At 37.3% G+C, this 15,025-nt stretch overlaps 1 protein-coding gene across 1 annotated transcript in view; it reads left to right on the top strand.

Moving 5' to 3' along the window:
* cpm (carboxypeptidase M) overlaps positions 1-13,368 on the top strand; it is a 19,329-nt gene extending 5,961 nt beyond the window's left edge. The window contains exons 2-9 of the mRNA XM_015022533.1: positions 52-149; positions 5,848-6,020; positions 8,355-8,454; positions 10,169-10,274; positions 10,412-10,582; positions 11,972-12,124; positions 12,204-12,352; positions 12,900-13,368. Of these exons, the coding sequence (XP_014878019.1) occupies positions 52-149; positions 5,848-6,020; positions 8,355-8,454; positions 10,169-10,274; positions 10,412-10,582; positions 11,972-12,124; positions 12,204-12,352; positions 12,900-13,151 (1,202 nt within the window). The 3' untranslated portion in view covers positions 13,152-13,368. The remainder of the gene's footprint in view (positions 1-51; positions 150-5,847; positions 6,021-8,354; positions 8,455-10,168; positions 10,275-10,411; positions 10,583-11,971; positions 12,125-12,203; positions 12,353-12,899) is intronic.
* Positions 13,369-15,025: the final 1,657 nt, after the last annotated feature.

The raw sequence follows: 15,025 nt of genomic DNA, 5'->3' as shown, positions 1-15,025 counted from the left end.
TCTCTCTCTCTCTCCCCACCCCTCTTTCTCTCTCTCTCTCTCTCTCTCCAGGTCAGCAGCTGTGGGTGTTGGCTCTGGGTCTTCGCCCTCGCCGTCACGCCGTCGGCGTCCCGGAGTTCAAATATGTGGCCAACATGCATGGAAACGAGGTGGGAGAACAAACATGTCCAACAGAACCGACCCAGCTAGCAGGAAGCGGTTCTGAACCGACCCACAAAAGGCTTTCAGAGTCCGACTCGGTCGGTGAGCCGCTTTGTGTCGGGACAACAGGCAGCGGGGCGGCCCGCTTTGTAGCGTGATGAGACCGGACAGCGGCTGAGTCAACATGAAGCTTTTAACTCAGACATCAGTTCATTCAGCAGGAAGCAGCCAACCAGAGAGGAGACGGTTATTTACCCTCTTCCTCCTTCGCTTTCTGCTGCAGAGAATGACAGGAGTTTCCTCAGATACCAACCAAACGCTTCTGGTTTATAGATTTATCAAGATTTAATTTATGGAAAATCAGGATTTTGGGGTTTCAAAGCCCAGAGTGATGCCGCTGCGCTCAGGGCGGCCATCTTGGTTCATAAATGTGTTTTACAGCTTCTGCTTATTTGGTTAACTCTGTGATGCAGTAATTAGGTTGAGATTTTCATTTGTTAAATTACAAGAATAAAGTTGTAATATTAGCAGGATAAAGTCATAATTTTAACTCCTTGGATTAGATGTAAAGTCTCACATCATGTGTTTGAAAACTTTAACTATAAATGCACCATTTCCAATCTGAATGTGGCAGTGGCAGCACCATGCTGTGGGGAAGCTGTTCACAGATGACAGGATGATGGATTCAGATCAGAAAACCTCCTAGAGGTTCATCACCACCCTAAACATGCAGCTAGAGACGTGTTAGAATGTCCTAGTCAAAGCCCTGACAGACTTGCTCATTCTTCCAGATGTTCTCCGTCTAATCAGGCTAGCTTCAGCCAGTTAGCGGAGAAGACTGATGAAATATTTCAGACGTGAAGCTGTTCATGCTGCCAGCTGCAGTGCTGCCTTCAGGGTCATCAGGACGGATTTATTTGTTCTTGAACGAGTTTCTTCATCGTTGTGGCAAAGCAGACGAGCTGATGCAAGTCAGGCGTCTTACGGATAAATTCAGCTTAAAACAGATCGGCGCACATTCGTCCTGCGATTTTAAACCGCTTCCTGTTCAAACAGTGAAGAAACAGAAAAGCTCCGGCGCTGCCGATTAGCATCTCATAACCGTGGTAACCATGGCTGTCCGGCGCCACTAATGCGTGCGAGTCAATGGGAACGTCCTTAAAGAGACGAGTCACGCCTGGACACACAGCGGCCTCACACACACACACACACACACACACACACACACACACACACACACACAGGGTCGGTTAACAGAACCAGTGGAGTGTGTCGCTTCAGAAGAAACGTCCGGAAAAAGACTTTCTTCCCGATTCGTATGCACACACACACACACACACACACACACACACACACACACACACACACGTCGCAGGAGCGCCGGCTCATGTTGCCTTCAGTGGAGTTCGGTTTCTGCAGACCTCATTTATCCTGAGGAGATCGGGTTCTGCCCATCAGAATCATTGATTATTTTATTATTATCATCAGAGTGGGCAAATCCAAACCGGAGCAACTTTCACCATCAAAGTAGCCATTTTATATGGAAGACCAAAAATGACATATTTAAAAATAAAAGCTGAAATATGGATTTTTTTTTTTTCTTTATACATGCATTTTTGTAAAAAAATGATTACCCTCATACATTCATTTTCATCAAAATATATTTATTTTTGTTTTTGTTGTCAAAATTCAAAATATATATGTATTTTTTCTATTTTCTTTTTCCTTTTTTTGTTTTTCCTTTTTACTTTACATGCTTTTTTTCCAAAAATTTTTATTTTGTTTTTTCCATTTCCTCACACGTATTTTTGACAAGAAAAAAAGTGTTTCTCCTTTTCTGTATACACAAAATGCTGTCAATTATATACAAATATTTTGTTTTTCTTTTTCCTTATACATCCATTTTTATAAAAAAATATTTTTTCCCTTTTCCTTATACACAAATATTTGTCAAAAATATATATTTTTTCTTTTTCAGTTTCTTATACACTTTTTACTTTTTCTTATGCAAGCGCCTTTGTCAAAAATGACTTTTTACTTTTACTTTTCCTTGTACATGCATTAAAATTTTTTTTACATTTTTTATATTTTACCTTTAAGACAACGATACAGTCATCAGCAGCTGCATGTAAAGACACTTTTCACTGCGCCTCTGTTTTATTCTGTTATTCTGCGCCGATACAGTAAATGAATGCTTGCTCTGTTCTTACAGTGAAGCAGATCTAAACAGCTGCGTTCTTACAGAAACATGAAACCTCAATCAAGCCTCTGTCTCTGCAAATGGTTGGAGGAATTAGATTTAAATAAACTCAACAACATTAGCTGCATTAGCTAATGATTTGCAAGAAAAACAATGGACCAACAGGAAAAACAGCATAAAAACAACAACCTCTCCACCTTAAGGTGTGTTTATTATTTTGATTAAGCTGCTTTAGCTGAGAAATGTTGTTTCTTTTGGGGAAAAGGAGGAGATTTCCTGTCCTTCCTGTTAAATCTAGCAGAAAACTTCCCTCAGGCTTCGTCTTTCTGAAGACGGTTTTAACATGTTCCACCTTTACTTCGCTGAAAAGCCGAACCCTTCTGCTAATGCACAGCAAGATAAACAAACCTCAGCTTCTTTCTAAACTGACCAGAAACATCTGATGACTGATGAGGAGTAGATGTGGCCCAAACACTCAACAACACTGGAGCTAAACTGAGATACCTGGAGCTGAGATGATCTCTGAGGCTCAGTCATTAATCCAGGTCTTTCCTTAAATCCCTCCATTAAAATCATTCCAGCTCCTTTAGTTCACAGCTGGACTGAAAGGCTGATTTCTGCTGTTGGGAACCACAGGAGAGCAGTGGACACGCTTCCGCTAACCCGCTAATAACATAGCTAGTTTTTCACTTGGCACTTTTGCTAACTTTGAAAACATTTAGCGCACTTAGCTTCCCCTAAATGAACTTTTCCAGATTACTGGGATGTTAACTTTCAAAACATCCTTAAAATGTCTTAAATTCATGAATATAAAATTATGACCTTAAAAAGTCTTAAATCCATAAAAATAAATTGATGTTTGGGGATTATAGTTTTTCAATGGGAGATATAATTTGAATTGAAGTTAGTGCTTTAGCCTTAGCCTCCACTAAATAGTAATGTTGGTGTAGCATTAGCTTCATTAAATACTGTGTTGGTGCAGTGCTTTAGCATTAGCTTAGTTAAACAGTGAGTTGGATATGCTTTAGCATTAGCTTAGTTAAACAGTGTGTTGGATATGCTTTAGCATTAGCTTAGTTAAACACTGTGTTGGATATGCTTTAGCATTAGCTTGGTTAAAGAGTGTGTTGGATATGCTTTAGCATTAGCTTAGTTAAACAGTGTATTGGATATGCTTTAGCATTAGCTTAGTTAAACAGTGTATTGGATATGGTTTAGCATTAGCTTGGTTAAACAGTGTGTTGGATATGCTTTAGCATTAGCTTAGTTAAACAGTGTATTGGATATGCTTTAGCATTAGCTTAGTTAAACAGTGTATTGGATACGTTTTAGCGTTAGCTTCTTGTAAATACCAGTGTTGTTGTGTTTAGCAGAGCTAATCTTCATGATTAGTGCTATGGGGTTAGTGTAGCTAACGTTTTAGCTCCATCATATGTGCTGCCAGGCTGGATATCAAACTTTTCTGCAGCTAGCTTGGTACTAACCAGATTCTACCCGTTTAGAGGCAAAAATAACTTAGTGGATCAATTTGGGAACAAAAGCTTAGAAAATTTCCATTTTCTCACTTTAAAAATTAAACAATTTTCCACTAATTTAACCCAATCTTGTAGCTTTTCCTTGGAAGTGTTTGAATCAGCGCAACAATTCTATCTAGTTTGTGTGGTTTTTTTTATGCTGAGACTAAATAAACATCAGATAAAGGAACATGGCAGGAAAAAGAGCATCGCTGATGTCTGCTTGGGAACAATGGTGCTTTGTGGCACAGAGGATTGAGATCTCAGCCTTTCGATGCACACAATAAAAACACAGAACAGTTTCTATTGGGCCCGCAGCCGTGCTATGTAACCATTCCAGCAGGGTGTGTTTGACTGTGACAGGAAGCCGTTCAGATGGATGACAAAGGAGAGAAGAACGATGGCTGGAGGCAGCGACTCGTCCTGACCTGTCTCTAAAGACTCTGAGCTTTTACACCTTCTCACCTTTCCCACCCTTCTCCTTTTCTGCTTCCTGAAACTCGCAGTCATTCACAGAGTTTTCCTTTTCTCCCAATACGATCCCCTTCCTTCTAGGAAGAGCCGCCTACCTGTGACTGGATCTGGTTTCCACCTCTCCGACTCGTTTCAAAGACAAAACACAAAAAAACTAAATATATCTGCTACAGTTTCTCTTTTCATGATACATCGAAGCATATTTATCCTTATTATGGATGTATTTTTTATTCATTTCCTGTAATTTTTTTTGTCTAGAATTGAAAACAAAAACACTAAACAAGTGACTCAGTCTGGAAAAATTAGCTCCTGCTTTTTGTGACGATACAGTTTTCAATCTTCATGCAATTAGCAACGTTTAAGCAAAACAAAAGTCTCATTGTAGCTCCGTAACTTATTTTTACTTCACAGCAGAAACAACAGAAAGTTGGAGATTTTCTAAATATATTTTTACTTTGATACCATTTTCGGTTTTTATACATTTGTGCATTAAATTGTAGAATTTTTTGTACATTTTTCCATATCTGATGATGTCACACCCTTTAGGATTTGACCCTTTTCAAATATTCAGTAACTATTTCAGATTTAAACTGATTTCATTCAAATCAGTTTAAATGATCTCAGTTTAATGTCCACATGTACAGTTTGTTCATTTTAACAAATATATTTCTCTGCTCTTCCACCCAGTGTGTTTCTGCTGCTGTGGGAAACAGTTTTATGTCAAATCAGCTCAGAGTTCAGAGTTCACACTGACAAACCCTGAATTCACTTCAGCTCTGATTTTTAGAAAACTTTCCTCTATTAGATCTTGAAACAAAGGCTCGCTTTTACATAAGAAGAAAAGGGCCGCTAAAGAAAAAATTCAGAAAAAAGTCATAGTTATTAGAAAAAAACAAACAAAAAAAACCCTCAAGATTCTGAGGAAAAAAAATAAAAAAATTTAATTCTGCCTGAGAATTCAGACATTTTTCTCAGGATTATGACTTGGGGTCTCATTCTGAGAAAAAAAATCTGAACTCTGAGCCAAAAGTCAAAATTCTGAGAATTTTTTTTTTTTTTTTTTTTTTTTTTTTGAAGAATTCAGAATTGTAAGAAAAAAAATCAAAATTCAGATTTTTATTCCTGAGAATTCTGAAAATATGTCAGAATTGTGACTTTTTTTGACTTCTCAAAATCTTGACTTCTGGTCTCATTCTGAAAAACAATTCTGAGTTTAGAGTCAAAATTCTTAGAAAATGAGAAAAAGTCAGAATTCTGAATTTTTTCTGTAAATCTTCTAAATGTCTGTAACCTTCCATACGACCAGCAGAAAACGCTGTAAAGATGTTCTGCCTCTCAGCAGCTTTTAGTCGCAGCTCGTAGTTTCAGTCTGCCTCGCGACGAAGACCGGCTGTAAAAAGGCGGGAATCGCCATGGAAACAGTCGACTAATCATTTCCTGAGCCTGTTTCTTGTAAACAAACCCCTCTGTGTTAAACACAAACTGACCAGCTGTCTGTCTGTTTTTGGTTTTGCTCAGGTTCTGGGTCGCGTTCTCCTCCTCCAGCTGATCGCCGAACTGGTCCGCGGTTACCGTGACAACGAGACCTGGTCGCTGCAGCTGCTGAACAGCACGCGCATCCACATCCTGCCGACCATGAACCCGGACGGCTTCGACGAGGCCGACACAAACTGCCTGATGAGCCAGGGAAGGTAAACCCAAACCAGTTTGTTTTACTGGGACTTTATCTCACAGACAAAATGGTGATTATAGTAAAAATGAAGAACGAGTTTAGAGCTTCACTTTTTTCCCCTGAGTAACCATCTGAAAAGTGCGGCATGCTTTTTAAATTCTTCTTACACATTTCAAAGTTTTATTTTTTTGTGAATGGAAGCAGTTATGTACCAGAGTTTGTATGGTGCTTGAAATTCTTGAAAGTCATTAAATTTAGGTGTTCTCAGGGTTTGGAAAGTACTTGAATTCTGTTTAAAGTGCTTGAAAGTTATTAAAATTCATGCCGAACATTTTGGTAATAAAGTGCAATTTAATGTTTGGTTAACAGCGTAAATTTGGAAAAGATTATTAACAGTTGAAACCAGGTATTTACATTCACTTAATAAAAAGACAGATTTTTTTTAATTTCTCACTGTCTGAAGTTAAATCTTGAAAATTAGTTTTTACTTTCGGAAAGGTGTAAAAGCTTTGTATTACTGGAGATTTCATGTCTGAATATGTACAGATTTTTTGTTTTGATAATTTTTACGAGAAATATTTTCATATTTCATCTTTTTTATGCATTCTGTAAATGTTTAAAATCAGATTTGTATTTAAAACTTAAATAAAATGAGGCATTTTATGGCAACGTAGCTAAAATGTTGTACTGTCGTTAGAACAAGGATGTTTTTTCCTTAAAGCTGGAGATCACTTCCTTTAGTTTCCACTTTCCTCTAATGTTTTAAGACATTTTAAAATCTAAATGGAAAATCAAAATAGGAAAAATGTTGGGTAACACTTTATTTGAAGGGGTGTTCATAAGACTGACATGACACTGTCATGAACATGAAGGAGTCTTTATGACAGATGTCATGAAGCGTCATTCGGTAAATAATGACACTTTTAATGCAAAATTGCTCTAAAAGTTGCATTGAAAGTCCATTAAAAATGCCAACTTTGCATTAAATTATCATAATTTACAAAGTCATGCAAAGTTGGCTCTTTTAATGACTTTTAATGTAACTTTTAGAGCAATTTTGCATTAAAAGTGTCATTATTTACCGAATGACACTTCATGACAACTGTCATAAACATTCATAAAGACGGGTGTTATGTCAGTCCCTTTAAATAAAGTGTTACCAAATGTTTTTTAACAGGCAGCTAATAATCCAGCTGAACATTTCGTGGCATCAGATGTTTATTGTGCAAAAATTAAACAGTTTTGCTCCAACGCCCAAACTCTTATTACCAGGAAACCGCACATGGCGACGGGTCAGATTGTAGACAGATGGTTAAAGGCTCTCGGCGTCCCGTCGTGTGTGTGTGTGTTTTACGACCTCATTAAGCCGAGTGTGTGGTCTGTGGGTTCCAAACATTAAAAGGATTTTTTTCTCTTGCATTAAACAGAACGAGGCAGAAACTTGATTTGTTCTTAGTTCTGCACCATTTTCTTCAAACTCGATGTTTTATCTTGAGTTCAGATTTTTACCGGATTTTTTAAAATTTGTTTTAGTTGAACTTCAAACTTTTTCACAGATTTAATTCTGAAAAGTGTGGCATGTTTTTGATTTTAGCTTTTCTGATTAGGCTTGTTGTAATAAGCAATAAACCGGTTAATCACACAATGAATTATAAAGAGCTCAATAATTTATTTATTGTTTTTCTCTTTTCTCTCTTTCATCTGCCTCTCTGGTCTCAAATTTCCATTCTTTTGAAAGACATTTTGTTTATAATTCATTTTATTCGTTGTTTGTTTATTTATTTTGGATATTTAAAATGTCCTCCATGTGCATTAGAATTTAAAGTTTATTGATCTTTGAGAATGTGTTTTTGTTACCATTATGTTATTTAAACATTTTCTCAAAACAATATCGTTGTAAGAAGAACAGAATGTCAGGATATATTTACCAAACATATGCTCTTCAGTAGAAATCTGGTTTTAATATGAAACTGAATTAACGTGATAAAATATGAGTACTTTGTGTGTTAGCTGCCATATTTTTTTAAAGAAATAGTAACAATAGTAAACATTTTTTGTGAGATTATTGTCTTTTATAAATATTTTAAAGCTCTTTCAGATGCAAAACCAATTTTGAGCTTTTTCTTTTTTTGTGATCACAGGCCACACAAAGTCACATTGAGGGCCACGAATGGCCCACGCACCACAATTTGGACACCTTTCCTCTAACTGGTTTTCTTCCAGGAAATTCCTCACTGTTTTATTTTACTGACTTTGTTCCAGTTTGGTTCCCACCCTCTCGTTTCTCTCTGGCTCAGACATTTCTGATGTCTTGACGTTTCCCTCCGATCTGATCGATCTCTGTCCGCTTTAGGGCAAACCATAACGGCGTTGATCTGAATCGGGGATTTCCTGACGCTTTTGCTGGCCTTCGAAAGCAGCAGGAGCTGAATGAGGAGCAAAGGGAAGCTGAGGTTGGTTTCAGTTGGGATTCCTCCTTTTGTTAGGGAGTTTGAGCTTTTATTTAATGAATTTGGCCTAATTTGAGTCATTTTTAGAGTGTTAACTTTACACACTTTGACAATCAGATGTACTTGTTTCGAGATCTATAATTAAACAATTTAGGTTTAAAAAGGATTCAAATGATTCCTGGTAGGAGTTCAATGTGCAAGACACTGTTAGCTCCTCCTCACAGTGGATGTTAGCATTATTAGCTACTCCTCAAAATGGCTATAAGAACTGTTAGCTACTTCAGAGTTGGTAAAGTATATAGCTATCAGGTGGCTAACTATTAGCTTCCCTTTAAGGTTGTTTTATGATACCGTTAGGTACTATGTTAGATGGCTATAAAAACTGTTAGTTATAAAAACTGTTAGCTATAAGGACTATTAGCTGCTCTTCAAATTTGGTAAAGCATTATAGCTATAAGGCAGCTAACTGCTAGCTACCCTTCAAAGTGGCTGTAAAAACTGTTAGCTAACAAACGAAGTGGCTCTGTAGCTATAAGTACTATTAGCTACCATTACCCTATAAAAGTTAGCTGGTCGTTGATCATGACACATGAACTTTTATTTAGTAAGAAATAAGGATTCAGTTTGGGTGCAGATATTTTGGTTTGGCTGGAAAGACGAGCAGTTCAGTTTGAGAGAGGTTAAATTTAATATCATTAGCCTATAATTTCATTAGCTGGGTTCATTAGCTTAGCATTGTAACAGATCCAGGTGATCAGACGATATGATCCACTGAGGTGGTTTGTATTGCAAATAGGAGAAGCTCCAGTGCTATGCCTTGGGGGGCAACCAGGTTTATGAGTTATGGCTGTCATGGTGGATATTCATTAAACATTAAATTACCTGTGTAGCTTTAAGATGCCCTGAGGCTAGCTACCAACTTCTTTGACTGATCAATCCAGTTTCTGAAAAATATTGCAACCAATTTTAAACTAACATGAATCAAAATAGTGCTATCCTGACTTATCTGTGTTCAGTCATGTTTTCCTGCAGCAGCCAGATAAATGCCAGCAGGCAGATGTTGGAGTTTCTGTCTGGACCTGCCACTAAAGAAGGAAAACGAAGTTTATTTTGCTCCTTTCCTCCCCTGCAGCTGAGCAAAAACCACATCCTGATATAAAAATGAGAAATAAATAAATCCAAACCAGCTCTGCTGAAAAAAACATAAGTATTTTATTTAAACTGCCTTCTTAAAGCCCCATAGTAGAGCTATATTAATCCATATTTAATAAGCAATAAATTAATCGCATGATAAATTAAAACTAGCTCAACAATTTCCATTTTACTAGATTTATCGTTTTTCCAACAACTGGATGATAAAATCTTAAGTTTGGTGGTTTGGTCTCAACTAGGCCCTTATTTTGAAGGGCAATTTTGTTTATAGACACTATATAAATCATTTTGTTTGTTGTTTCTGTTGCTTTATTTATTCTGGACATTTAAACGTCTTCCAGTTCCAGTGTTAAATAATCATTAGTATTTATAGTTTATCGATCTTGAAGGATGTGTTCTTGAATTATTACCATTATAATACTTGGAAAAGGTCAATATTATTGCTTATCACGATAAATTCTGAGATAATTTATCACCCGGCAAAATGTTATTGTGACGGGTCTATCAGCTGTATTTAAGGTCCGGTTGTGTTTGGTTCAGCTGATTTTTCGGTCATGTGATGCAGGTGAGAGCTGTGATTGGTTGGCTGCGAAGCGAAACTTTTGTTCTCTCCGCCAACCTTCATGGAGGCGCCATGGTGGCCAGTTATCCTTACGACAACAGCGACCAAGGTAGAAACAAACCCAGGAACCTCTTGTTGCTGAATTCTGCTGCAGGTTTTAATTGAACCATTTAAGTCTGTATCTTTTTCTTTAAGGTGTGTTAATTGGTTTTAGAAATGGTTTCAGTTTCCCGGCTGGTTTTGCAGGTTCTGTTTGGATGGTCTCGCCCAGCATCGCGCCTGATGACGACGTGTTCGTCCACCTGGCTAAGGTTTACTCATACAACCACGCCTCCATGCACAAGGGGAACCTCTGCGACGACAGTGGCCCTTTCCAGGACGGCATCACTAATGGCTACAGCTGGTACAAGCTGGAAGGTGAGCACAAAAACTGTAAAAACTAAACTACAGTATTTTAAAAATATTTATATCATGTTATGTTAGTTCTTTCTTTAAGCTTGTTTGAAAAAAATCCTTTAATCTCCAAGGCAACTATCCAGCTGTTCAAAACACCTGGGTGGACCTAGCTCCGCCTTCGAATCACAGCTCCGCCTCCACTCAGTTCCTTCAGACTAGCCAGCAGCAATTAGTAAATTAGCTCATTATGGGAGCTGCTGCTCAGAGAAATGTTTAAAAACATTAAAGGGTTAATTGAGAAGCCATGTTGGGATGACTTCCTGGAGGCGGAGCTTCAGAAAGAGCAGGAGTTTTAAAGAGACAGAGGCCCAATTTCACGGTGTTAAAACATGAATAAAGTTCTTTTCAGTCAGGAAAGTCAAACTCATTTTCATTTTGTGCCAAATCAAGATCCTGAATGTTGTTAAAGGACCAGTTGTACCAGAATGATGAAACTCAATAACAAACTGTGAAAATATTAATCAATATTTGTTCTGTATTCCATAAGTTCTTGTTAAAGTTTCATATTGATCAGTTTCTCCAGTTTCTCCAATCAAAATCACAGACTTTGTAGTGCTAATTTATAAATATTTGCGATTTTTGTGCTCATGTACATTAAACGTGTCTTTTTGTTTCTCATATTGATCACAGACATGAAGTAAAGCTGAGGCAGAAGTGTAAAAGTAAGAAATACTGCCACCTGCAGGTGGAAGTTAGCATCACTCAGTGTTTTGTCAGTTTTTATAGAAAATTTACTTTAAGCTCTAAATTATGCATTTGCAAGAAAAACTGCAGGGATCTGTTGATTATGCATGAATTTGGCATCTGGAGTTTGAGGGACCATGTCAAGAGCTGCAGTGGGCCAGATTTGGCCCCCGGGCCTTGAGTTTGACATTGGGAGCTTAATTTGTAGAAGAATGGGCCGGTGCTAATTAGAAACTGGGTGCAGCTGTGAGGGGAGAGCAGCAGCCAGGCTGAGTGAGAGAGGTGTGGCAGAGAGGAGCAACGAGGCAAAACAAAAACCTAAAGCAGGGGTGGCCAAGTCCAGTCCTCGAGAGCCACCATCCTGCAACTTTCAGATGCATCCCTGCTTCAACACACCTGAATCAAATGAATGGCTCGTTATCAGGCCTTTGTAGAGCTGATCCCGGTCTGTTGGAGTAAGGATACTTCTAAAACTTGCAGGATGGTGGCTCTCGAGGACTGGACTTGGCCACCCCTGACCTAAAGGCTAAAAGAACCCCAGGAGCAAATAAACCTGATCTAACGACAATAAACAACTAAAAGACAAAACAAAATACAGAAGCTATGGCTAATCATGACTGGAAAACGCATAACACCGCCCCTTTAAGAGCCTCTGTGTGGTTCCAGGTGGGATGCAGGACTACAACTACGTTTGGGCGCAGTGTTTGGAGCTGACCCTGGAGCTTTCCTGCTGCAAGTTTCCTCAACCCAAAGAACTTCCTGCCCTGTGGATGGACAACAAAAAGGCTCTGCTAGCTTACATCCAGCAGGTCCACCTGGGTGAGAACCGGGTATTAGCTTTAGCCCGAAGCTAACACCAGGCGCCGAGAGGATTGATGGGTCTCTGTCTGTCTCTTAGGGGTGAAAGGTCAAGTGTTTGATGGTTGGGGGATGCCGGTGCAGAACGCGGTGGTGGAGGTCGAGGGTCGCAGGAACATGTGTCCGTTCAGAACCAACCAGCATGGAGAATATTACCGGCTGCTGCTGCCTGGAAACTACACCTTCAAAGTAAATGACAATTACTACTTTTTAAACTTTACCTACACTGATTAGATCTCAGGTGTTAAACTATGTATGGCAGCACAAGAAGGAAAAAACTAATCTTTTCAAATAAGGAATGCAAATTCTTAAAAGAAAATGCAAATTAGCCACGTTTCCATCTGAAGCGAATCAGGCGACGCAGAGCGAGACTTCGTTACAAATGGCTGCAGGAAAGAAATGATGTAGAAATGTTTTAGTTTTAATGGCAAAAATTACAATGACTCATATTAGTAACAAAAATAACAAAAGTGTCTGAGTCTGGTGAATTTTTGTTTAAAACATTTTTGTTTTTCATTCAGTGGGAAGAAAATCCAGAAATTTTACTTAAGTAAAAGTAGAAATACTTCATAATAAAACTACTTTAATAAAAATAAAAAGTAAAACATAGAAAGAATACTCCTAAAATGACAGTTTTTCGAGTAAATGTAACTATGTCCCTGATGTCAAATCTGTCCTGCAGGAACAAAAAGTCAAAGTTTCTCATTTTTTTCTTTCTTTCTCATTTTGGTCTCAGGTGTCGTATCCGGGTCACGAGGTTCTGACAGAAACGCTCAGCGTCCCGTACGGTCCAGAACAATATTCTGCAATGAAGCACAACTTTAAGCTGCGACGCGTCGCCTCGGCAACGGTCCGCGTTCAAGCTGAGCCGAGCCCGTCTTGCAATTACTCATTACTGCCTCGAGGCGGCGCTGCGGCCGGATCCGCCTGGAACGGACTGACAGTTGGGTTCAGCTTGGTGACGGTGCTTCAGACTGTGATGGACTGAGCAACAGGTTCTGAACACCGACCCAAACCAAACGAGGTGAGAGGTCATCGAAGGTTGGCTTTACTGGCTGCTGCTGGTTTATGGCTTTGACATGTGCAGAAAAGGAGCTGCGAAGTGAAAACAACGTTTTAGCCAGGAAAAACTGAAAGGATTTCAAAAACTAAAAGAAATGATGGCTGAACTATCTGTTTCAGTATGGAAGAAGATTAGTGCCAAAGAAAAAAAATAATTTAGATTTTTTTTTTTATCAGAATTCTGTAATATTCTGGGTTCAAAAATCAGAATTATAATTTTTAAAAAGTCAAACTTCTGAATTCTGATTTTTAAAAATTCTGAATTCTGAAGCCAAAATTTTGAGAGAGAAGCCTGAATTCTGAGTTTAAAGTCAGAATTCTGAGGTTAAAGTCAAAATATGACCAATTTTTACTGATTTCAAAAAAATCAGAATCCTGGGATTAAAGTCAAAATTATGTGATTAAAGCCAGAATTCTGAAATTTAAATCAGAATTAAAGTCAACAATTTGAGAGAAAAAAAATCAGAGTTCTGAGTGAGAATTTTGGGGTTAAAGTCAAAATTGTAAAAATTTTTAAAGGGCGAAAAGTCAAAATTTGGAGAATTGTTACTTTTATTAGAGTTCTGATTTTTTTAAGTCAAAATCTTGGGATTAAAGTCAGAATTCTGAGGAAAAAAATAAATTTAAAGTCAGAGTTTTTAGGATAAAGTCAGAATTCTGAGGAATAAAGTTAGCATTCTGTTTTTTTCACTGGCCCTGATCCTCTTCCCCAGTCTAATGTTGAATTCAGTTGCACAGAAATTGTTTTTGCATTAAAATATAAAACATGTTTAACTAATTTTACATTTCCTCAACCACTGGTACATTTCTGACATCAGAAGCACAACTTAAGATTTTTCTACGTCTAACAACATTTTATTTAGGAAGGTAACAGCGAGTATTTCAGGATAATTGTTCAGTATTTATAAGACTTTAACTTCAAAGAAGCCATTAAAACTAACTAAAAATATATTAGCTTACTTTTGGTCTATTTACATTGATAAAGGAAGAAAAAGGCAGTTACTTTGAACTTTTGTATTTTTCAGAACAAACTGTCCATGTTGAACTAAAATTGTACTTAAATAATTTAAATTAATAAATAAGGCTGACTACATAAACAGTTATCAGTTAGCAGACGGCGTTTCAACATTTCTTCTGCATGTTCAAGGTGTGTTTTATGTATCCATGAAGAATTTTTATTGATAACATTATTTCTGTAAGAATTGCTTTTAATTTTTTTAATGCACTAATTATTTATCTTTATTAAGGTAGTAAGCTGATTGCTTTAGCATAGCTAATGCTAAAGCTAAAATAAGTTTGGTCAGAATAATTTCCATAATCATTCACATAACATTATACAAATTTATAATTTAATATTTATACTTGTTACAGTATTTATTAACTAAATTCAAAAATAATTCTGCTATGCTAACTGTTCATGTTTCATTCTTTTTATAGACAGGTAGTTGTTGGTAAAATTAATATATTTATAATATCTACATTTATTGTATATATTTTATTACAATTTAATCAAAAGTGATATAGAGATTAATTGTAATTTTTATTCCAGTTAAAATGTATTTAATTCTATATGTTTGAGGGTCTAAAGGCTCTTAGAAAGCTACGGTTAAAACAAATATTGCTGATTGTTTTATGGTCTTGCCTTTTCACAGAAAACTACGTTTGTGAACTAACTGCAGGTTTTAAGGTTATATGAGTAACTAAATCAAATCAATTGCTGTACAACGTAACTAATCACAACTTTTAATTTTGAAATTATGCGCTAACAGCTAATGCAGGCTAGCTAGCAGCATCAGGTTG

Source organism: Poecilia latipinna, unplaced genomic scaffold, assembly GCF_001443285.1.
Source record: "Poecilia latipinna isolate Pla-1442-1.1 unplaced genomic scaffold, P_latipinna-1.0 Scaffold3036, whole genome shotgun sequence".
In the NCBI taxonomy this organism is placed as follows: domain Eukaryota; kingdom Metazoa; phylum Chordata; class Actinopteri; order Cyprinodontiformes; family Poeciliidae; genus Poecilia; species Poecilia latipinna.
The sequence above is the reverse complement of the archived record's forward strand: the minus strand, read 5'-3'. Positions and strand labels throughout refer to the sequence as shown.